This window comes from Mytilus trossulus, chromosome 2 (assembly GCF_036588685.1).
Source record: "Mytilus trossulus isolate FHL-02 chromosome 2, PNRI_Mtr1.1.1.hap1, whole genome shotgun sequence".
NCBI classification, from domain to species: domain Eukaryota; kingdom Metazoa; phylum Mollusca; class Bivalvia; order Mytilida; family Mytilidae; genus Mytilus; species Mytilus trossulus.
In genome coordinates, this window is record NC_086374.1 from 86610299 (window position 1) to 86636615 (window position 26317).

A 26317-nucleotide genomic window follows, 5' to 3' on the forward strand; every position below is an offset into this window, starting at 1 on the left:
TCAACATTTGACAAGATAAGCTCTGACTATGGACACGATCATGGACATGGCTTTGTTAATTATAGGTATGTTATCACTTCTTCTGTGTTTGTTTGGTATATTATTACTTGTATTACAAATAGGTTAATTATATATTTGGTTTACTGTTAATATTTTGAATTCCAATTGAGCCTAGTCTCCCTACATGTTATTTTCTTGGGAATTTATCCTCCATGCTATGGTCGCAATATACAGATATCCTAATGTGTCATTTTAACATACAAGCAAACAAACATACATACAATCAAATAGTAAAATGATAACTAAATCTAGCTTGGTTCAAGATAGACAGAAACAAATATTGGTGTGTACTTCAGACAATACGACAACTGAAACCGTCAGGATAACATCCCAAAAGTTTTGGTGGCCAAATGACTCGATACAAATATATAAACTCATAATGAGCATTAGTTATAGGTGTATTTGATTTCATGTAAAATGTTTGAAATATGTCAATCATCTTTCTTATCTATAAATGTGTTGTTGGACAAATCAGTGAAACGAACTGATTTTCCAGTTGCTTCCTTGTTTCAATTTCAATATTGATATTCTTTATTTTAATTTGTTGAACAAATGTGCAATCCAGTCCTTGCTAAAGATACGGAGTTAAAGGAGGTTGAATGATTGACTTTCAAGACAATACTATATCAGCAATCATTTTGTATATAAAAAAAGATGTGGTATGATTGCCAATGAGACAACTATCCACAAAAGACCAGAATGACACAGACATTAAAACTATAAGTCACCGTACGGCCTTAAATTTTGGTCCTCGATGCTCTTCAACTTCGTACTTTATTTGGCCTTTTTAACTCTTTTGGATTCGAGCGTCACTGATGAGTTTTTTGTAGACAAAACGCGCGTCTGGCGTATATACTAAATTTAGTCCTGGTATCTATGATGAGTTTATTTAAACAATGAGCAAAGCCCATACCGCATAGTCAGCTATAAAAGACCCCGATAAGACAATGTAAAACAATTCAAACGATAAAACTTATTTACAGTTGTCCTGTTGTGGTTCCACAATTGAATGGGCTCTTTAATGAAATTGGTATTCAATTGCTTTTGTTAGTAATTACTTTTCCTTGTTTATAATGCAACTTCATCTGGTTAACCTCAAATGGATTTCAGGTAGACACGCAATGGAGATTATAGACACATTCAACGTTCAATTTACATTTATGGAAATAATTATCAAAGAGAAAATATAAAATATGATTAAAATGCAATATACAATAACATGACACTAAATGTTGTTAATATTGTTATCGATTTAGTCACAAAACAGTTCACACACTTCTTGAATACATTGAAAATTAATTCTTTATTAAACAATTATTTTACAACATATAGGTATAATTATACATTTTCAATATGAATTACAAAAACAGACGATCATGACAAAACAGACAGAAGAAGTAATTATTTATTCAGTGCTTCTATTTATGAATATATTGATGGACTTTTAAAAATGCAACACATATTTTGTTTATTATTTCATCAAATCATCACAAATCAATATTCATTTTATTGCTTATCATGCTTTCCGTACTCCTTTCGGAATAGTAAAATACCTGAATGTCTACAGATATTCAAACAACGAGACGTTTTGATGTCTCACGAATTTCTGGACTCAACTTATAATCCCATGCATGATTTTTTGAGAATTGTTTTCTTCGATAAACATTTCGTTTAATCTATTGCCAAGTGTTAATCAGTAAAAAGTTGTTAATTTCTCTTTTTGTCACGATTGAGATATAAAAATTTAAATTAAGTCATTCGAAAGCGACATAATTTATTGCACGTTCTTTTGAAAACTATTTTAGGCTACACAATTACTTTTAAGCAGTTTCAAGGCAAGTAGTCATAACTCGTAGTATGACGTTACGTCATTGCAACTAAGTATAAAGGCTACAACGTTCGTTTTTTTGTTACCAATTAGTTGGATGTCATGGCAGGGCAGATTGAAATCAGCAATATTTTTCGTATGCTGAGAGGCCCCTTAATCCACTTTGGTATTGTTAATAAAGGTTCAAGTGTACACCACATTAGTAGAAAACAGCAGACTGAAATGGGTGCAAATGGGTAAAATCAGAAGGGGGAAAACATGACTTTAAACATTCACAATAGCATTGGTTAACCTTTATTTCAACAACTTAGGTTTTTTTTTTTACAGCTGACGAAAAAACCACGATTTTTTAACCAAATCAACTTTCGAATTTCAATCTTACCATAGACGATGAAGAAATGCTTCAACTTTATATTCAAATTAGTATTTCATGCGTTATTTATATTTTAAAATGAAAACCAAAAAAAAAATGTTCGAGTGTAGCGTTTTAAAATCCGTCAGTATATATTGGGTAGTTAAAGCGTTGACTACACTCCATAAAAACTGTAAATCGTACGTGTCAACTATTTTATACCCGTACTCATTACTAAAAGAAGCATTCAATACTTATAACTACATTTGTTTTCTAGGATTATGAAAACACGCTTTTTTATGTTTTTCTTTTATTTATCTGTTCACTCTATTGTGGAGGCTCGTGTGTCATGAATGTTACATTTGATTCTGAAATGAATGTTAATTTCTGAATTATGCGAGATTGCTGTTTGACAATTTAAATAACATTTTATAATGAAACATATCTGTAGCATAAGAACATTTACATGAAAATACAAACATATAAATATAAAACTCAATGAGAGAATTTTATGATAATATACGAAAATATTACACTCATAATATGGGGTAATTGGATTCAATTTCTGGCTTTAAAAAAGGTAAATTCAAAACACATTCCTTTTCCAAAGTAACATTATCTGAGTTATCTCCCCTTTTGTGGCAAATTTGGAAACTAAAACCAACCATCAAAAAATATTTTGTAAAAGTAGGAAACAGTCGTAAACATATGATAGAGCAATTTTGTTTTTATCTAGTTGAAAAGTTTTACGATGAATGTTTTCTTTTCTCGGAATTTATCCATTTCATGAAAGATGATTGTGTTCTGCTTTTTATGAATTGGAGTGTTTCTGTTGTTCCTTTGTTTTCCTTTTATATTTGTTGTGTTTTTATCGGTTTTACTTTGCATGTTATAATTTATTTTCTCTTAATCGATTCATGACTTTTCAACACCGTTTTACTACTGTTGCTCTTATTTAGTTTCTAAATGTGGCAACATACATCAGATCTACCTTCCTTAATGATAGCTTTTCAATTAACGAATGGCATTTTAAAGAAAACAAAATGAAGAGGAAGAGACAATGTCATTTTATAAAACCGACAAGTCGAGCATCACTTGCTATTCAATAGTTGGTTCTTTCAAATTATACGGGAGCATTTGAATACTCTTGAACGCACCTACTAATTTGGTATTATCCTTGTAAACTGTTGTAATTATATTTCAAATGTTGTTGACAATCGAGAGTTCTTTCCAGCGGTCATGCATAAACATTTGACTGTATACTGACAGACGTTTCCAATTGAATATGTATTCTTTTTTTGTGTTACTTATACATTATTCGACCTTGTCCGTATATTAGAAGCATAACTATGAAATTATATGTTATTAAAATGTTTTACAGGTATTGCTTGTTTCCTTCCAAATGTGATATTTGTTCAAGCAACAGTAACCACGTGTGGGACACGTCATTGTGCAGCTCACATGGTAAATTATAAGTTGTAAATAATTCTAAGTTCATTATACGTAGTTAGTTGATTTCTTAGCTTTGTTGTTGTAGGTATGCGGGATAATTGCAACATTGCAAATACGAACCAAGTTAAAGACACAAGAGATTAATTAAACCATATGACAGTTGTTATGATGAGTTGAACTTTAGTTGTAAATGTCATATATATTTCATCTTTAACATCGGAATGATTGCGAAATGCGTATCTCAGAGCTAATACAGATCCTCAATTGAATTTATATATTAACTTAATATGTAAAAGTTTCAAGCATAGACTTGTTATGATAAACAAACAACACCCAATCAATCAGAGAAAAGGTTTCATTTTCTTTTTTAAATTAATTTTTCATCGTGGTATTTGCAAATGTTGAATAAATCATTTTTCACAATACTTTGTATCTATTTGTTAAGATTTTGTTCATACTTATACATGTACTTGTCTTTCTATTTAAACACACGTGTATTTCAGTACTGTGAACTATTGATAAACAGTGGCGGTTTACAAGGACAATGTCAGGTATACAATTATTCATACATGATAAAAAAAATCTTAATATGTTGATATATCACTTTCGACTGTTATACGAGGTTACAATGTACCAAATAAAATTACATGGGCGCAGCCATTTTATGAAGGGAACATGACATAGAGATAAAAATAGATGGCTCTCTGTGATTGGTTGTTATATCTTTTATATATTTTTCTTCTGGAAAGCATTATGAATGAAGTTTCATGCAAGCACAAATTTGTCCTTAAATGCATAGTATGAAATGCCGAAAATAATTTTTTTATGTTGCTCAAAATTAGGGAAAATTTTCTGCGAAATCGTCAGATATCGTGAAAAACCCCAAAATTCACCAAGAAAAGCCATGGAACCATATATATATTTGAGTGTGGTAAAATCACAAATAGATATCGAGCTTCAATTAGACAACAACAGATTTTCCATAATTAGTTTAATGAAAACGCCTTTTAAGGAGATAATTGCTAAAAATAACATCGCCGGCAACGGGGCCACCATTTAGTACTTTATATCCACGAGTGATATCGTTAGTTACCTATAAAAACCAGATTTGGAATTTTATTCGGAGTTATGTATGCTTGTGCTTTTATTTTAGTTACTTTACTTTCTCAGTGTTTTCGATATTATAGGGCTTGTAATTACTTTCATTATTTTCTTGATAGATAGTTGTAGCTTACAAGGAAGCTATTACAACTAATTGTTCCAAGCGGTAAAGTTGATACCCGCTCTTCGTTAAATTTATGAACGGACGCCATCACAAGTTTAATGACGTTTTTGAGTATCCATATCACAGATGAAAACGAAAGTATTTCAATTGTCGTAACTTTTCCCAGAATTTGACCTACCGATTCAGACTAATCACAAGGTTTGTTCTACGGGTGCCACATGTGAAGCAGGATATGCTTTCTCCTCAAGAGCCTCTGGTTTATTCCCAGTTATTGTAGGGTGTCTTGTTCAGCCTTTTAGTTTTATTATGTTTTGTGTTGCCTCGTTCTTTTGTATATTAGTGATGGAAGGATTAATGGCGTAGACAATTTTAAATTTATTTTCGACTTATGAGTTTGCATGTCACATCGTTATTTTTAGCCTGTTTATCACGTGAGCCGTTCTAATTTCTAATAAGATTTTTTTAACATAAGTGTGATTTTCAAATCACTTCACAAATCATACTTATCTTATTTTTTGCTAACTACAAGCAGTTGTTTGTAAGGTCGTTGAACACAATCCCCCCACCAAGATGACATAAGAAGTGACATAAAGATGCAGTTTCAAGTACACAACTATTTGAACCAACAAAATATTATAGATTACATTCGCTTATACCTTCTTAATACAACTGCTTGTAGTCTGTTTGTTATTAAGGCGGGTCAGAGCTCAATGCTTCGGTAAAGACAAATTTAACGATTGTTGTATGATTTTTTTCCAGTTAATCATGCATTATCAAATTACTTAAAAACTGAACTGATAGCCTTAAAAATCATGACTTATTTCTTAATTGGCCTTAAAATAGCTTCCACGCGTTCCAGTGGTTTATGACATTTGATATTGTCCGTGTTTTGAATGCCCCTTTTCTTATTTATTTGGTATTCGGCTTTTTTGTTTTTCTTTTATTTAGTTTGTTTGTATGTGCTTCGTGCAGATCTATTCATCTACGTCACTTGCAATTTATTTTTACAGTTTTTTCGTATGTTGTGTATTTACACCACTGTCCTAGGTTATGGTAAAGGTTTAGCGCCCACTTACATGTATAACAACCACCACATTATGTCGCTTGTTTACGTCTGTTATACCTGTCATATTTGGTCTTCGTAAATTTTATGGTATAAATTAAACAGTTATTTTTCTCGTTTTAATTGTTTCTCGTTTTTTTCTGTCACGGCCGTGTATAGCTGACTATACGGTATGTGTTTTTTTTTTCTCTCATAGATGAAATCATTACGTTGAAATATGATTACTTCTATCTTTGTCATTACAACTGTACAAATCAACTGTCAAATTTCTTTAATTCTTTAAAATAGCTTGGCAGGCCTCGCACTTTAAATATTAAAATTTTACTATCTCGAGCGGAGAAGCAGTGCATATCCTAGTTGTATTGGTTGAATCGATTTGTTTTAAATTTCCCGTTCATGAATAAAGGAAAAAAATTGACCTCCTGTAAAATTAGCCATTCTTTTTAAAATTAAATCCATTTTATTATATATATCCTACCAATATAGATATCAAAATCCTTGACTTTTCCCCTTTGTAAATGGCGATGATTTCAGGTCTTATTTACAGTTACATCGAAACATTGGGGTTTTCAGCATTCTTGATTGAGGTGAATCCATACACTGTTATCATATATGTAAAACAAAATGTTTATCTTTATATTCTATCAAAATAAACGCAGACTGCTTCATGGATATTAGGTCATCATGGAACTCTTCATTCTTGTACAGCAACAGGAGCTGATAAAAATCATTGCTACTGCACTAGTGAGACCTGTGTAAGTAGTATGAAGGATTATTATGGTACGTATTGTTGTTATAATACACGTGTCCAAGTTAAAGTAGAGATATATAATAAAAACATCACGAAAGTACAAGGAAAGTTCAAAACGGAAAGTACCTAATCAAATGGCAAAATCAATAGCTCAAACACATCAAACGAATGGATAACAACTGTCATATCGCTGAATTGGAACGGGCACTTTCTTATTTCGAAAATATTGGATTAAACCTGGTTTTATAGCTACGTAAACCTTTCAATTGTATGACAGTCGCACAACATTCCATTATATTGGCAACAATGTGTGAACAAAACAATTAGACATGATGGATAAAAATGCTAAAAAGTGGTATAGTAGTCAACATTGTGTTATAATCTTAATCACCATTCGAACAAATATGTCACGAAGACGCACAAAAAAGTACCTAATCAAATGGCAAAATCAATAGCTCAAACACATCAAACGAATGGATAACAATTGTCATATCGCTGACTTGGTACAGCCACTTTCTTATTTAGAAAATATTGAATTAAACCTGGTTTTATACTAGGTAAACTTTTCAATTGTATCACAGTCGCATAACATTCCATTATATTGGCAACAATGTGTGAACAGAGCAAACAGACATGATGGATAAAATGCTAAAAAGTGGTATAGTAGTCAACATTTTGTTATAATCTTAATCAACATTCGAACAAATATGTCACGAAGACGCATAAAAAGGTATATAGACAAAGCACATCAGAAATAATGAAAGACAAAAATACAAAACTTCACCATAACACAAAAAAAGGACGGGATTCAAAGGTACAGAGCAACGTCATATGTATCAAAGAAACATAAACAGGTAAATAGACAAAGTTCACTATAAAAACAATAACAAAATGACGGGATGCATGAGTACAGAGTCACGCCTAATATATATCACCAAAAACAGAACATACCGTAAAAGTAAATTCTTTAACATGTGTTAAGATGAAATAAAAATTAGTAACCAGAATCCACAAGTCAAAATTATCTTTTTTTGGCCATTTTAACATTTAATTATCAGTTTCTTTTGTAATTGAAGCGAGCATCTGGCGTAAACATTTTAATCCTGATTTCAATGATATGTTAAAATAGTTGTCTAAATGTAATGTAACCGACTATCTGTTATTCCCGATTATGATGATTTGACTATTGATGATTCCTATGTCTACACGTTTTCAATTTATAGCTCATCATCATCCCAATCTTCACTGTGGAAGCCATTCATGTGACGTAAGCTATTTTCATTTTCCTTCTTTGTTTTCTTATTTTCCTACTATTTTTATTCAGTTTGCTTTGGGGTACCACAATAGCAATGTGTGAAAAAGGTTACAAATTTGCAGTTTGGATTCTTCTCCCACAAATTGATCAAAATATTTTAACAATTTGCTAAAGTGTTAGGGTGTAAGTCTGAAGTATGTGCTTTGAAATGATAAGTTGTATTTATCATTCAGCTCTAGTGATTTAGAAGGTCCAATAACATTAACACTACCAATTTGCCTTTACCAGATGCGCATTTCGACAATATATGTCTCTTTAGTGATGCTCGTGGCCAAAATATTTGAAATCCAAAGCTTATATAAAAGATGAAGAGCTATGATCTAAAAGGTCCAAAAAGTATAGACAAATCCGTGAAAGGATTCCAACTAAGACATGAATATTGCTGTCATTAATAGATTTTATAAATGAATAGTTTCAAACATTGTTTTGTAAGTCTATAATTGATGGCTCTGTTTTCCAACAGCAAGTACGTTCCTAATTGTAATTTCGATAAAAAAATCTAAATCCATTACTAATCTGCTACTTTTAAAGGTTCAATATTTACCTGGATGTAAAATCAGCTAAATTGTGTTTTGTCTGATAAGTACTTACGTCCTTTTTATAAATAATGTGTCTGTAACATTATTTCCATGATAAATAAACTATTATTCACTGTGCTTAAAATTTTTTTTGGAAAAAAACCTGTTAAAACATATTAGGGAACACATTCAAAGTTCTATAAATCAAACAAATTCTTGTGTACATTAGGAAGGTATCACAAACAGGGTAGATTTCCATTTCTATATTGACATGAAGTTTTGATGATATGGTAAAATTATAGATTAACTGTTTTGCAAAACTTTAAATCATTCAAAGTACCAGTGCTTGTTAACCACCGAGGATTATATAATAATAGACAAAATCTTTCATTATTTTGATTCCTCAATGCTCTTTAATTTCGTACTTATTTGGCATTTCAGGTCGTATTGATGAATCTTTTGTAGGCAACATCATTAGCCTTGTATCATTTGTTACATTTTTAGTATATACAAAAACTCAATAAAAATAAATTCCTTACAATGTCAGCAGATCAGTAATAAAAATAATTTATTCTAAATCAATTTCAGAAAATAAAGCTATAAATCATTGACCTACAAAACAATGTTTTGAACTATTTATGTATAAAATCTATTTACAATGTATGATAGAAGTTTTCATGTCAAAGTCAGACTTTCTCAATCATTGACTCGTGTTATAGTTAGACATTATTTTGTTTGAAATTTATGACAAAGACATCAACGAAATTGTCACAGAAGCTGGACACGTGAATGGTAACTATTACTTTTGAATGCACGGCATTTAACTTAAACTAATAACCGTTCACTTGAGTAATATGTTATCAAAGGTACTAGGCTTATGATTTGATTCACCAGATGTGGGTTTCGTCTATATAAGACTCATAAATGACGCTCAGATCAACATAGCTAGGAAGCCAAACAAGCATTAAGTTGAAGAGCATTGAGGACCCAAAATTTCCAAACATTGTACCAAATACGGATAGAGTAAAATATCTAACCTGTTGTTTAGTTTGTAAGAGAAGAATTCAAACTGCAATTTGGTAAACTGTTTAAACCATTGTTGTGATACCCTAAAGTTAACTAAAAAATAATCACAGTTAGACCTCTGTTGTCTCTGTGAGTGTCAACATTACAATAGACAATACATAAACATTATATACAAAGACTAAATAGTTATCAAAGGTACCAGGATTATGATTTAATACGCCAGACGCGCGTTTCGTCTACATAAGACTCATCAGTGACGCTCAGATCAAAACAGTTAAAAAGCCAAACAAATACAAAGTTGAAGAGCATTGAGGACCCAAAATTCCAAAAAAAAACTCACGTTGATGTTTTGCTTCGATACATGTATATCATTTATTTTTGAACCATTTTGTTTTTATTTGGAGATTTTTTTCAATTTGCTCATTTCATTATTGATTAAACAACAGTCGACATTGATTTAGCTATGCACCAAAATTTAGCTGACTTTAAACGTTTGATACTTTAATATATGATGTAACTGAGTCTAACTTTTGGATAATTCATATAGCATGGGTAGCATAATAAAAGAAGGAGTTTGATTTGATTACACATGAGACATTTATCAACCTAACTGACGACCTTGTGATTGCCATATGTATTTTACGAAGAGTAATGTAATCATCAATGTTCAAGCAATAACATTTTATTGTATAGTTAAACTGTTTGAAAAACAGTTAAATCATAAAAATACTTAACTCCGAAGAAAATTCAAAACGGAAAGTCCCTAATCAAATATTGCAAAATCAAATTATTAAACACATGAAACGAATGGACAACAACTGTCATATTCCTTACTTGGTACAAGCATTTCAAAATGTAGAAAATGGTGAATTGAACCTGGGTTTATAGACATAGTATTGTCTCTCATAAGGATAACACTATATTTGCACAAATGTTGTTTCTGTGCAATAACTGTCATTTTTATTCGCAAATGATGTGACCAAAAAATAAAGTAGTTGAAAGGCAAAAATCAAACACGAGGTAGAACCGGAAATTCGAAAAGCTGTGTGAAATATGTGTAAAAAGGTGGTGCTTAACATTCCTGAGCACTAGGTATCACCCCAGTTATTAATGGTGTGTGCACGTTTTTTTATTCATGGAGAATATTGTCACCTGATTAGTTCAAATGTTACTCTGATATTTTTCATCTGTCTTTAAAAGAAAACGTAAATATCAAATGCATTGTATGTATAACCGGTCTAGAGAAAGTATTGCGAACAAAATCCCCATATGCCGTGTAATTGACTATGTGAGTTAAAAAAACTTATCAAAGAACATTGTCTCACAATTTATTTGATGCAACTGTCATACAAGTGATATATGTCGCTAGCTATAAAACCAGGTTTTCACCCAATATTTTCTACATACTAGGAAAACTATTGTATCAAGTTAGGAATATGACACCTGTAATCTATTCGTTTTGTGTATTTGAGGTTTAGAAGACTACGTATACGTGTGTCGTGTGTAAAACTAGTCTGATATGAATAATAAAATAAGACAATTCTTTACCAAGGATCAAAGAACGATGATGAAATCATCTACACGTCACTATATATTCCTTCACAATGACCCAAACCCATTCCATTCAATAAGTAATACTTAAAAGCAGAACTAATGTCTTTGTACATCGTGACCATGTCGGATATGTTTTCATTTGTCAATATACAAACAGTTGAAGCCGGAATATTGTGTTATGTTATCATAATCGAAGAAGCCTATTACATAATAATAGATAATCTTCATATGTATCACCTTTGAACGTCTTTTTTGTAAAATGAACAATACCATTCGACGGGATAAGGTTTGAAACAACAATATTCTACTATTCTATATAATTGTATACTTATTTTTGATTTTCAGGATTATTGTATGATAACCGATCATGGAAGAAGGATTCATTGTGGAAATAACACGTTACATGTAAGTTAAAACAAATATAAAAACAAAATTTCTATAACTCAAGCCAAAAACTCTATAGAAGTGCAAATTAAGAATTGCAAATAATCATGAAATGTTCCAAAGGTATTAATACAGGGTTACACTTGGTTGCAATATTTTTAATCTGCAGATAAATCCATCTGTATTACAAGTTATTGATAAATAATCACCAGTTTTACAATCCTAATATTGGCATTCTTCCATCAATGTAGCAAACAAGTGGATGCAATCATCATGAGTACAAACAAACGTTAAACTTTTCATTTATTTTTTAACTTACGAATGATTTATATATACTTAATCTAGTATCAAACTTTTGTAATCCCTTATGGATAATTCGGATAAACGAGGCGTATTTATTTTTTGGTAATAAAATAGACTTAATCATAACGTATACGTGACAGTTCCAACGCGGATGATTCCGTCTGTCTGTGTTATTTGAATAACAGGAACGCTAAACCGGTAAATACAGAATGTCTCTCTGTTTTTTTGAAGTTTTCACAACTCAATCATTATTTGTTGGTAACATTGAAACGACCTTTATCCAAAATGGAATTCGCTTAAGCACAGGCTATCTTTAAATGAAATAAACATAGAGACCAGAGCTTCAGCCTTGGCAACAGAGATTCGGTTTAAAGGAAAAGCAAGACTAATTCGTCAAATTAACTCAGACAATAACGTTGCCATGGAATCTCAAATATGTGTCTTTAAAAATAAAATGTTTTACTAGATAAACTACTTAAGAAGTCGAGATACTGACTGAATATAAAGACGACTCTAACATGTTTTATCTTTTTATTAAACTCCTGATTTATCATTGAAGTTTAAGAACAAAATATTTGTATTGGTTAATCCCAGTTGATTATCCTTTTGATAAACACAACCCATTATCAGAAAACCTCTACACCATTACTTGTACACACTTCCAATACGTTTCAAGTACAAACACTTTTTTCCCTCCTCTGACAAAATTATCTTTTAATAGTATCAGCGAGGCAGCAACACAACTTTCAGATGAATAAGATTAACACACTTTATGTGTGTGTAAGTATCAATTGCTGTGCAGCAAAAAGCAAGAGGAAACATTACTGACGATATAATAGGAGTAAAACAACAAGAACATCAAATATTTTTGTAAGCAGAATTTCTCAGTGGAACCGAATCTGAAATTGGGAATATGTCAAAGAGACAACAAACCGACCATAAAAATGGATGCGAACCACCAATGGTTCTTTAATAAAGAGAGAAAATCCTGCATCCGGAGGTTAGACTCAGCTTGCTCCTAAATTAAAATGTGTACTAGTTCTGTGGATATGGACGTCATACTTAACTCCAAAATTCAGTTTAAAATGGAAGTCCAAGTCCTATGTCAGAATAAATAATAGGAACTAAGCAAAATGACAATGATTCATTAATAAACAAAGTACTACTGTCAATAACTGACATGGCAGCTTCAAACCCCAATTAAACGTATTGAAAGGTAATGACTTCATAATTATTCCCGTTAGGGGTTTTGTATTATACCATCATAACACATATGAGAAAAACATTAACCGGTATCATGACAACAGCTGGTTTTAGAAGAAATGTGTTCATTTACGATGCAAAAACCCTATGAGTGAATCAGTACAAATACCAAAACATGCGCCATTCTTTATTTTCTAACAATAGTATCATAACTATATTCCAACTTTACTGAGAGCGATTAATGCAAATGAGACCTGCTTAAAACAAAGAATAGGAATGAATTCATCTGAAATTGATACAGATCACTTTGGGCACGATTTTGAAACATGGTCTTCAGGAAATGAACGTAACTGAAATGTAAAACTGCCATTCCTAGGAAGTGAACACTTATTCGTGATTAACCCACTACCAGACATGTATTTAGGACTTTACTAACGACCCGAATCTTCATCTGAACTTCATAATAAATATTGTTTTTCAAATTTCAAATACTATCATTTAGGTACAAAAGTTTTATTTAAAATAGTGCATTTCTTAAAACATTTGTTGTGATTTAGAAGAAGTAAAACTTGTTTTAAGCCTACCCTTTTATGTTATGTTCTGATGAAATTTAAACTGTATGTTTTTCATTATAGAAATCTAGCTGTTCTCCTACGCATGTTTCTAGTACAGCATGCTATTGCAGTACACAGCAATGCATTGATAGTTATCTTTCTATAGGTGAATATAAAGCTTATTTTCAAGTGTTAGTATTCATACTGTCACTTTAATATCTCACATCATAATTTATTTGCTATTTTGTGCCTTTGAACGAGAACTAAAACTTGGTATATTAGATGATATTTAAAACCACTATGTCGATGTTAATAATGCTTGACGTTTCCTGCTTGATGTTATCAGTGGTCAAGTAGTCATTAATCATACATTCGTTTGCTTAGCAATAAACTGTGTTTCACGCGTTATGTTTTTTACATTTTTGGTTTTAGAATTTGGCAGACAAAATTATTACTATGGTATGTTGTAAGACTTTTTTGTTTGCCCTATTACCAAAACTATAACAGATAGTTAGATCAGTTTAAGTAAGATGTATGCGATTAGAAAAAAAAAACGAAATTTTATTTACACACTAATCTCGAATGTATGCATGTTTTTACATCCAAATGCCATATCATACATTTAGTATTCTGCAAATGTGATACAGTTTCATATTTCAATTACTATAGGAAACATGATACAATTGTTTCTTCCGGTAGTTGTTTTATTATTTTAAAATGAAATATTAACGGCATGTCAGTAATGCACATTAACTGACTTTAGATTGTTAAATGGCTTATATATTACATCACCAGTATATTTACTATTAACAGAAACAAGCTATGTTTTGAAAATATTGCTTTATTAGCATACCTAAAGTCGATAACTTTAATTTTTTTAATCAGTATACGAAAAGCAATCGTTCAACAATACAAGTGTTTGTTCAATAATTAAATCTTTCTTCTATTCTTTTACAAAACCTACTGAATTTATTCTGATTATTTGTTTTAGCTTCTTCCGCCAAATTGGTTACGTATAAAAAAAGAAGATGTGGAATGATTGCCAATGAGACAACTGTCTAAAAGAGACCAAATTACACAAACATTACCAACTATAGGTCACCGTACGGCCTTCAACAATGAGCATAGTTAGCTATAAAAGGCCCCGATATGACAATGTAAAACAGTTCAAGCGAGAAAACTAATGGCATTTTTTATATAATTTTTTTTAGCGAAAAACAAATATGTAAAACTTGAAACAAACGACAACCACTGAATTACAGGCTCCTGATCTGGGACAGGCACATACATAGATAATGTGGCGGGGTTAAACATGTTAGCGGGATCCAAACCCTCCCCTAACCCGGGACAGTGGTATAACAGTACAACATAAGAACGAACTATACAAATTAGTTGAAAAAGGCTTAACTCATCAGACGGACAAAATTACAAGGCCCTAATTTGTGGTTTCGCAAATGTCGCTAAGATATTTTACATATGATATCGAACAATAATTGACTTATTGAGACTGTTCCTGTTTAGTGGAAGACTTTTTACTATAAAATTTATCTCTCCAAACAATGTTTCCTTAGTGATGAGCTATCCTCCGTAATCGATAAAAAAGCGACAAATTTATTTGACTTAATTGCTTGCTATATCCTCAGGAGTTTTTGTCCAATCCTGGCGGAAGCGATACGAAGAGTCCATATAAGAGTTATTTCCCCTAATGCATTTGAAATAAGATATAAAAATTTGTAACTGGTAAACCATAAGTGAAAGAGACGTATGGTATGTTGATTTGAGATTCTCAGTCCAAAGAATAGAATAAAATGTCAAAGGTCAAGGTCAAATTCTAAATTTTGAGTGTTCCTTGATACATTATCTCCTCTCTTACTATTAAAAGGAACTAGTGCAAAATGTAACCTATTAATGATTAAGATATTAACATTTTATTCCGAAACAATCAAAAGACATTTTAATAAGTATTATTGGAGCTGAAATGATTCAATTTAAGGTTAAGGGATTGTTACTCCAACTTGGAACATGAAAAAGTCATAGAGTCTTTTGCAAACTTTAGGTTGACAACTGACCCTAATAATATATCAACCAAAAATGACCATGAGTAAACCGGAAGTAGCTGTTTTAGCACTTATGTCATGGAACAGGACTTACAAACTAAATGTTTTTTTTTTAAATTTCCGTGCAAAAACCTATCATTTGAGACCAGTGTGAATTTGATTTAACTGGAAGTACCTAATATTAACAATATTACAGGCAGAAGTATATAGAAACCATATATTTTTTAAATCATTGTAAATAAAACAATCACGTGAGACCCGACGTGACATTTTTTCAACCGTTGACAATTGTCTCCCTTATATCAGGCAAAAGTATACAGACACATTTATTTATTGAATCAGTATGAAGAAACCTATGCAAGGATGCAGAAAGTAGCTTGGGTTCTCAACTGTGTTGAGTAAACGTTAAGTAGCTTCTCATCAATAATTTATATAATTGATGTGGAAAGACCTGAATAATCTATATATTTGGGAAAATCAGGAATGTGTCTCTACTTTCGAGCGTCTTTATGTGAACGAAATGCACGACTAGTTTGCACGATTATGGTACAGCATCTCTTGAATTCGTAAAAAAATGTTGCAGATTTAACTGCTTTCATTTAGCAAATCCATTCAAATTGTGGTGTTGGACATGGCTAAATCTAGTTTTATATTGATCAGTTAAATAATAATTGATACATTATGAATGCCAGGTGGAAAGTAGAAAATTCTGTGCTTGGTCGACAAATAAATTGAATCCAAATATAATCCAAAGAAAACAATCCTCGCATGAAACAATTCGAGGTCGAGTTGCCAATATCCAACCTACATATATACTTACACTAACTCCGCGACGTTCTGTGTGTATGTGTCTGTTCTAAGTGACCTAGTCAGGAGCCTGTAACTCAGCGGTTGTCGTTAGTTGAAGTGTTGATGTGTTGCATATTTGTTTTTGTTCTTTTTTTGTACAGAGATGAGCCGTTAGTTTTCTCGTTTAAATTGTTTTACATTTGTCATTTGGCCTCGTATGAATGACTATGCGGTATCAGCTTTGCTCGTTGTTGAAGGCCGTTCGGTGATCAAAAGTTTGTCTGTGTCATTTTACCTATTGTGGAGAGTTATCAATTTGGCAATTATACAACATCATTTTTTTATATTGAGAACTGAAAAAGAACTTAATGTATACTAATGACCATATAATATTATTCTATTTATTTCCTTTATCTTTTCCAAAATAATAAACTTCTTTTAGTAACGGAACACAGAGACAGTCATGTCACATGTGGAAATCATTCTTGTCATGTTCATAGTGGTGATGTGAGTATACGTAACTGTGTATATTTAACAGTTTAATGTTGAAGCATTCTTAGTGTAACATAGCCTTGCATTTGAGATTTCTAAAGGAGTAGGGGTAATAACGCCCTTATTTGGCCCAAAGAATACAGCAAATTTAAAAGTTATCATACATATTTTTAAATTACTGAGAAGTGTTTAAGGTACAAGGTATTCAGAAAAATAAAAAAATTTTGAACATTGCACAAGTTACCATGTCAATAAATCATGACTTAATTTGCATATGTTGCGAAAGGTTGTGATTTTCCTTGTTTTTCATCAATTTCTTTAGTATATTTTAGATTAAAAAAGTATCTACGCACCCAAGAAACAACTTAATATTTGGAAATATTTTTCACTAGTTAAAATAAAGCTTCTGTTAAATTGTTTTGTTGTTTCTTGGTTGCGCACGATGTTTCCACAACAGAAAGAAAGATAGAAAACTGCAGGAATTTTGTATTTTTCATCGTTTTTGTGAAAACAGTACATATTATTACGTAAGTGTGACGTCATCACACACAAATCTTGATGTTTTTCATTTATATTTCTTGACCCTATGCATTTCTAAACATAATGAGACAAAATGTAAAAATTATCAAAAATCTTATTTTCTTGGCACAAAACCAGGCCTTAATGCCCCTACTCCTTTCCCATATTTGAATATGCAGTATATGGTTAACACGAAAATAATATTACAGAACTTCAGACTTTAACAAACATGTCCATTCATATATGAAAGATGTTGTAGCGGCTATGTAACACATTTGTATATATTTTATGTCATTTCTATTTGTATAAATTTATTTTGTGTCATTTACTAATTTAACGGTAACCAACTGTTTGAATGTAAAAAATAAAAACACCAAAATAATGAACTCCGGGGAAAATTCAAAAAGGAAAGTCCCAAATCAAATGGCAAAATCAAAAGTTCAAACACATCAAACGAACAGACTCTCAGTGTATAATTTAACTGATTGCTTAAAATAGAGTGAAGAAAAGACCATTGATGGATTTATATGGAAAAGTAAATCACTAATCAACAGTTACTTTTAGCATAATCTTTACTTATTTCATTTTAAATACTAAAAATAAAAAAATGATTTAGGGCAAATGCTGAAGAATAAATAATGAGACGATAATTTTAAATTTGATTTGATTTTAGGTTTGTGTATTGACGAATGATGGTCACACACATAATTACCACGGGCATGTTTCTAGTATTAACCTGAACTGCCATAGCGAAGTAAGTAAAGGTAGTATACTGCTGTTCAAAACTCGTAAATCGATATGAAAAAAAATAAATCGGGGTAACAAACTTCAACTGAGGAAAACGCATTAAATATAAGAACAGAACAACGACACAACATTAGAATATAACCCACACTGTATGCGTGTGTGCGCTTCTTCTGAAACAAAAGTCAATGATATAAAATGAAAGGAAAACACCAGAATAACTTAAAGAGTAATCTACCTATCAGTTCAAAGTATTTTTTTTAATCATCTGATTTCTATGGAATTATATAACGAGAACGTATCTATAACCATGGTTTCTAATGATTATCACTTGAAAAAAACTATATCTCGAAATTCTCATTTATAACAAGGTTTTGCTACCACAGCAATCTAAATATTAAACAGATTATTTATAATTTGATGTAATGAATTTTCTGAACAAAATGTATTAACTACTGTGAATATGATTTGTGTTTCATGTTAGAATGTTCAAGTCCTGTTAGGGAAATGATTTGTGGGTCACGTAAGGATGTACAAGTCTTTCAGGAAAATAAACTCATCAAGAATGAAAACTATCCATCTCGTAAAATAATAATTAATGAACGATATTTTTAAGAAAACTCATCTACACAGCAACACTCAAAGATGTGTATCACCTCCACACCATGGCCAGTCATGTTCCTGTGTCAATCAACCCTGTATTAAATCTTTCTCAGCAGGTATGGAGTACCTCTTTGTGTTACATTGTACAATATAACAAGACTCGAATTTATGACCAGTTGCTAGCACCCGTTTAAATCTTAAACCTTTATTCATATCCCAATGTATTTCTGAGTACATTTTTTCATGTTAATAAAAGTGAGAATGGAAATGGGCAATACATTATAAAGAGACAGCAACCTGATTTAAGAGCAGACAACAACTGAAGGCCACCAATGGGTCTTCAACGCAGCGAGAAAATCCTGCACCCAGAGGTGGTCCTCAGATGGCTCCTTAATAAAATGTGTACTAGTTTACTGAATATGGACATAACACTAAACGCCATAATATAAAAAATGAACTAGAATAAAAAAACAAAAACTTACAATACTAACAGAGCTAGAGATTCTTGACGTAAGACAGGCGCAAAAATGCACCAGCATTTATAGTAACGTGTTATCCCTATACGTTATGCTGATTTGTGCTGGTAAAAAAATTGATAAAGCTGTAAAGCGCACTATCGTCCGGATTTTGACAATACAAAACCCCATTTAATTTCTCTCTTTGTTCTTTATAACGTATAAATACAATGACAAGCTATGAACCTCGCCATTTAGTTCCATCTTTAGTGTGTGTAATATACAATACTAGTCCAAAACATATGGATCATTCAGAAACATATTATTTCGAATACTCAATATCCTAATCGATTAAAATACAACATCACATATTTGTTTCAACTCTCTCCTTTCGTTTCCATCATGTTAAACTAATAAAAATGAACGAGAAACAAACGAAAAAAACATCAAATGATAAGCTGTTTTTTAAGGGAGCTATATTGATAAAAGAGTCGTTACCTGTGGTATTGGATCTTTTGAATTGGTCAACAGGCAAATTACACCCCCTCCCCTCATTTAGTATCATGATTTATATTTTTTTTTTATATATGTTACATGTTTTTACTTAAATCAATGAATAACGTGTGATTTCTAACGAACTTGTTATTACAAGTAATTTCTGAAATTTCCAATTATTGCCAGTAATTGTTTAGTTATTACAGGTATTTACGGAATCGTTCAATAATTACATGTTATTCCTTATTTGACATATTTACTGTAACATATATAAATTAACATACCATTTTCAACAAGGGATCCAAAGGGATTACACTCTTCAATTGTATACCTCAACTACCCAAATATTCAACTTATTCATAAAATTAAAATATGTGCATAAGCATACGTTGATCTATTTTATGTGAATTATGCACTACGTTCATTCAGTTTTTATCTGGATGGTCCTAAAAAGCGGTTCTATAGAACTTTTGAACTATAGAAGTTTTGAAGGTTGATCCAATGCAACAATAACAGAAAACAAAAAAACAAATAAACAAATAAAAAAATAAACAAACGAAATAACAAATAAACATTTAGAAAGAAGTAACTACGCATGCCGTATAATTTGAGGAAGAATTTCGTCTTTAGGGTTTATTCAAAGAATATTTTTTTTTTATTCCTATCACATTAATGCTGCTGTCTAACACAAATGATCAGCAACCTAACAAATTGACGCTCTTTCTAAGCTTGTGAGATATGATTTATCCATTGTCTTTAGGGAGTACCTCTTTGTGTTATCCACCTCTGTGATTTAATTGCAGCGTGTTCGTCTTGAGTTCGGAAGCTCGAAATGCTCAAACAAAATCAAAAGTTAGCAAGCAACGTTTTGAAGACTTAGTTGGCTTTGATTTCAAAGGATTTGTATGCGTAGGGCAACGTGTCTTCTTGTGGTCAATATGTTGTCGTTCCGAAGCTAATTTTATATTTTACACTAGACATTAATCTGCAGTATTATAACTGAACGGAGTTTGAGTGTAACGTATTTACCAGCAAAAGAATTGTCATTGAAATTTACACAATGCATCAATTAAATGTTGATACTACTCACTTTTTGTAGATTTGATACCAACAACTACCGTATCACCTCGGAGCCCAGGTATATATATATATATATATGAATATAATTATTTTCTGTGACTGTATCTTACATTAATTTGTAGGATCCTTTACTACAGATAATTTAGCTGATCTGTAACAATAGCATCTTCATGCCTTATATATCATGTACTGTAGTACGCCGCTAGATTAAAACTGACGTGGAAAGAAAACACATGCCCACCGAAAGCTCTCGTTTTGAGAGCCCAGGTGATCGTGTGGTCTAGCGGGACGGCTGCAGTGCAGGCGATTTGGTGTCACGATATCACAGTAGCATGGGTTCGAATCCCGGCGAGGGAAGAACCAAAAATTTGCGAAAGCAAATTTACTGATCTAACATTGTTGGGTTGATGTTTAGACGAGTTGTATATATATATATATATATAGCATTGAAGATAAGAATTTATTTTAATTTGAATAAAGACATGTGTTTAGTATTACAAAGGAATTAAGGAAATGAAATAAAGTAACATTTTAATTTATTCTTTGTCTGTCATTAAATTGGTGGATGGATTTTTTGATACATTCATCTTCTTTTGATAAAAATTATTGTATAAGTTATAAAACACATATGGTTCTAATCAATATACATGACTTCATTTAAATAAATTCATTAAATCTGTGAGCAACTTCAAAATAAAAATCATCATTGCATATCGTAAATATATCTGTTTTGAAATGTCAACCATTTTTTACTGCATTTTTGCAGGTTCTTGCAGTGATATACCAGCAAAAACAATGCATCGGTGTGCAGAATATCAGTCACAGTTACACATGTGTGAAAGTACTAATGCAGTTGTTCATAGTATTGCAGCTGGTGATTGTAAAACATATTGCTTACTGTGCACAGGTAAGTTTTATTTTTAAATTTTCACCAAAAGCACTTACTAGTATCTTATTGTCAAGAGATAAGAGGTGGTAAGTGGTTTTAGTATTTATACTACTGTTATCACTAGCCAGTCTACAAGAAGGTTGTGAGTTCGAATCTTGCTCATGCAGGTGCACTCGACTTCAATCTTAATTGACTAGGATTGTCAGTTTTCTTATCGAAGGTCTTGGCTTCCTTAAACAATAAAAAATGACCGCTGCGAAATGATGGCGTTAAAACAATAACGATCACTCATTGGAGTATAATCAATACCGTTTAGATGATTTCTTAATGTTTATATATAAACTAATTTATACTTCCTCCGCTGGCTATTGACATTTGTGCGAGGTTTCAGCAAGACACTCATTCATGCATGCATTTGTATTTGTGTCGTTTATATTTTGATACCTCACTTCACAATATTCGATAGAAATTAGGGAAAACTGTTCACGTATAATGTACGACTTCTAAATTATTCTGCTGAAAAATTAATCATACAAAACAGAACGGGGAGATAACAATTGTTCAACGTAATAATAATTACAATGAAACATAAGGAGACTGGCTAGTGTATATAAAGCTATATGAACCACCAAACACAATAGTCAATGAAAATGAATATTGGAACAATATTTTGCATTTCTGTCATATTTGTCATATATGTATAGGAAGGCAAGAGTAGTATTCCGCTGTTCGAAAGTCATAAATCGATTGAGAGAACACAAATCCAGTTTACGAACTAAAACTGTGGAAAACACATCAAATGGAAGGGGAGAAAAAACGAAAAATAACCAGAAATACTGAAGTGCAACTCAAAACCAAACTATATGTTATTTGGATGGAGAGTTGTCTCATTGGTACTCGAACCACATCTTCCTATATCTATTAGATAAAAACTGCCATTTTCTGACTTGGTACGGGACATTTTAAGAAAAACTGGTAAAGGTTAACCTGATTGTGCGGCTAGCCAAACCTCGCGCTTTTATGGCAATATTAAATATAACACTTCAATGACAACATTACATGACCGGACTAGACTACAAATATACCATGTGATTTTGTTAAAGCCATTTTGTTGCTAATTGTTATGCTAAAAGTTCATTCTTCCAGTCAATCAATAACATAATATGTACTTTTTTCTATAGCAACAACAACAAAATCATCAACAACAACACAAGCACCAACAACAAAAGCACCAACAACAAAAGCACCAAGCACAATAAAAACAGCTGCACCTGTCACGACAATCAAGACGACTACTGGCACAACTAAACAAACCACTACGTTACCTAGTAAGTAGTATTAGCAAAGCAACTAACAAAGTTCAATTAATACAGAAATAAAATTAAAAAAAACAGAATGCTACACATATTTCCTTTTTTAAAAGGCAGTAGTTTATGTTAACAAAAAAAAAGTAAACTACCCAATGTACTCAAAAGGGACAGTATACCAAAAGCACAAGCACACACCGTTATTTGTATAAAGACAACGACAAATAAAGCAACAAAAAAAGTAAATATGTAGCAGTGTGAATAAAAGTTAATGAACGTATAATTTTGCTGACTTGCAAAACATACTAAATTAAGATAAAAACTGATGTATTACTTACTAATGCCTGATAAACATATAAAAACGCTTTTTGATAGATTAGTAATACATTCTGAGAGTCAGGCGAACGATACCAAAGGGACTCAAACACTTATAATTCAATTAATTGACACCGCTCTGGCTTAAAAACAAAAATAAATTAAAAAATAATTATACACAAAACAATATAGAAAGACAATAACAAGTAAAACCAAGGAGTAAACAAAGACTAAAAACAACCAAAGGACATTTACATCAACAGTTATAAATAATAAATAAGAAACAACACGAACTCCACTAAAAACTGGAAAACAACAGACTGATATTCATGTACCGCAAAGGGTAAGTAGATCCTGGTCCGATTGTTGCACCCATCGCCCGTGTTAATACAAACCCGGCTATATGTCTGAATCAATAGGTTACATTTGGGGAAAGGGCAACAAATTTGCAATTTCGACATTTGGAAAATATCCACTACATCTGTAAAAGGATATACTACAGCAGTAAATCAACTCGGGATGGCGTCCAAAAACTATCAAAGGGATTATTTCAACTTTATCGATTGGAACTTTTGGTTTCATAGCTTCCTTTTGAGCAACAACCCTCTTCCAAAAACATAATACGAAATACAAGCCATGAAATATCGATATCATATTCATACAAGTCGGTAAAAAGATTGGCACAATTAGTATCCATCGAAATGCCGTTCCTTTGATGAAAACATGTCCTCCAAACTAAACGTAAAAAATATGTGTTCAATCATGAAATAAAGCATCTTGATAATTTCAGTTTCAGAGAAAATGTTGACTGAATCAGTGCGATTTTATTCCTCCTTTCAATTTAAATTACCATAACAAGTGGTTTAACTGACTTTTTCTGATGATTATGTACAGTAAATTAGTAAAGTGGCTTTATAAGGACTTGGAATAACAAAATGAAAACAGTTCAAAAGATGAACAGCTTTATTGCAATTCTTGCAATATAGCAAAACAATTAAACGAACAACAGTCCAGACAGACTTCAACTTTTTACTACAACTGAGCCACATTCTATTAGACTTTAGAAAGCTGCTAAACAAATATGGCATGGTAAAACAGGTTTCTGAGCGCTCCCATCCCTAATCGAGGACCATTGTGTTACAATACATTAAAAATAAAACTTAAATTCGGATAAGACCTTGAATGTCAATAACCGTACTACCATTCAAAGAAATCAAGCTGAAAGCCCAAAAATCTAGTAATAAGATGACTAAAATATTAATGAGTACGATTTGTTTTAAAGTAGTCATAATCTGTATAAGAAAAACAGAACTTGGTGCAGTATCAAAACATAAGTAACCTCAGTGCAAGACGCATTTGAAATCCTCCAAAATAAAGTTTTTTTGCATTGCTACTCAAATTCCCGATTTTAATCTATCAACTAATTATGATTATTATTTTTGTTTCATTTTAGCAACAACGGTTGTTTATCCAGCATGTGTACAAACAAATTGTGCTCATTTGTATCTGGTCAGTAGTTTTATTGTTTTCTAGCAGAAATACAGATATTAAAGAATTGATATCATTTTAAGGCACCTACCATTCAATTTTTCATTGGAATAATATTTAATTTTATGAATTGCTTCAATCAAATTTTTTCTGAAAATCAGTTGATGTAAATGTAGTAGGAAATCTTTATTTCCTGTCTGCATCTGTTTTGTTTTTCATTGGTTTAAGCTTTGATTATAATCAGAACAAATCATTTATTTCTAAAAGAAATATTGACCACGAAAATACAAATAATTAACACACAATAACAGACTTTCAATTTTCTTTTATATCTGTTAACAGTATTATAGTTGATAACCTAATGTTGTTTTTGTTTGTTTGCGCATCAAGTGCATCTTTGAAGAATATCGGATATAAAATATAAACGCGCGTTTCGTCTCTAAAAGACTCATTAGTGACACTCGATTCCAAAAAAGATAAAAAGGTCAAATAAAGTACTAAGTTGAAGAGCATTGAGGACTAAAATTCCTAAAAGTTTTCCCCAATAAAGCTAAGGTAATCTATGCCTGAGGTAGAAAACCCTTAGTACTTCAAAAAATTCAAAATTTTGTTAACAGTTAATTTATAAATATAACCATATTGTAACTTATACTACAGTACAAGACCTTTTGTTTATGATATTTTTCTTCTTCACAGCGTTATTGTCATCTGTACCAAACTAATAATGTAATCGAAGGCAGGTGCATGCCGTTCCAAGTAAGTAACAGTAATGTAAAAAAATGTTAAGAACTTTAACTTTATAAGTTTACTATTTCCTGTCAATCGAACTTATCAGAAATAAAGTAAAACGTTGGTCTTTGTTTCCCTTTAGTTTGATTTCAAAGTTTCACACGATTCTTGTCTAGAGACAACTCCATATAACTTAATCAAGGAACGTTATAATCCATCATTCGGTATTGTAATTACATCGATTTTATACTTATTGAAAATTTAGTCTAATAGATAGTGATTCGATAATAGTTTGCAATTTTCAATGAACTAGTCATTTAATTATTTCGTTAGTTATGTTAGAAACTAAGCGTGCACGTGCCGTAGGCACTGAAAATAACTCCGTCATCAAAGAAAAAATAGAGATACACAGGTTAGCATCGGTCATCTTAACTAGATTGCTTTTCTCACTTTCGACGAACCGGCTCAAGTAAGAAAAAATCTCTTTCAGATGACCAAAGATAATCTCTTATTACTAAGAACTTGCACGATCACTCTTCAAAAATAAAATAAAGAAAGTAAACGAAACGAGCTTTTAGATAGAATAAAGAAATAGTCACAAAAGAAACTCATTTTATAAAAAAAAGAAAAAAAAGACATAAACAAATACAATTTCGTACCTTTCATGTCATTTGGTCTCTGATGCAGGGTTGGTTCAATGGAAAACTTTTTACCCACACTGATTTTTATAATCAACAACTGACATGTTTAAACGATGCACACACAGT

General features: G+C 31.5%; 1 protein-coding gene across 1 annotated transcript in view; it reads left to right on the plus strand.

Moving 5' to 3' along the window:
* The window catches only part of LOC134706064 (uncharacterized), a 29379-nt gene continuing 3062 nt past the window's right edge, over positions 1–26317 (plus strand). The window contains exons 1-15 of the mRNA XM_063564774.1: positions 1–65; positions 3622–3704; positions 4196–4243; positions 6640–6760; positions 7955–7998; positions 11490–11549; positions 13670–13754; positions 16877–16941; positions 18119–18199; positions 18806–18908; positions 20842–20880; positions 21589–21729; positions 22893–23039; positions 24787–24842; positions 25518–25577. Coding sequence (XP_063420844.1) covers positions 29–65; positions 3622–3704; positions 4196–4243; positions 6640–6760; positions 7955–7998; positions 11490–11549; positions 13670–13754; positions 16877–16941; positions 18119–18199; positions 18806–18908; positions 20842–20880; positions 21589–21729; positions 22893–23039; positions 24787–24842; positions 25518–25577 — 1170 coding nt within the window. The 5' untranslated portion in view covers positions 1–28. The remainder of the gene's footprint in view (positions 66–3621; positions 3705–4195; positions 4244–6639; positions 6761–7954; positions 7999–11489; positions 11550–13669; positions 13755–16876; positions 16942–18118; positions 18200–18805; positions 18909–20841; positions 20881–21588; positions 21730–22892; positions 23040–24786; positions 24843–25517; positions 25578–26317) is intronic.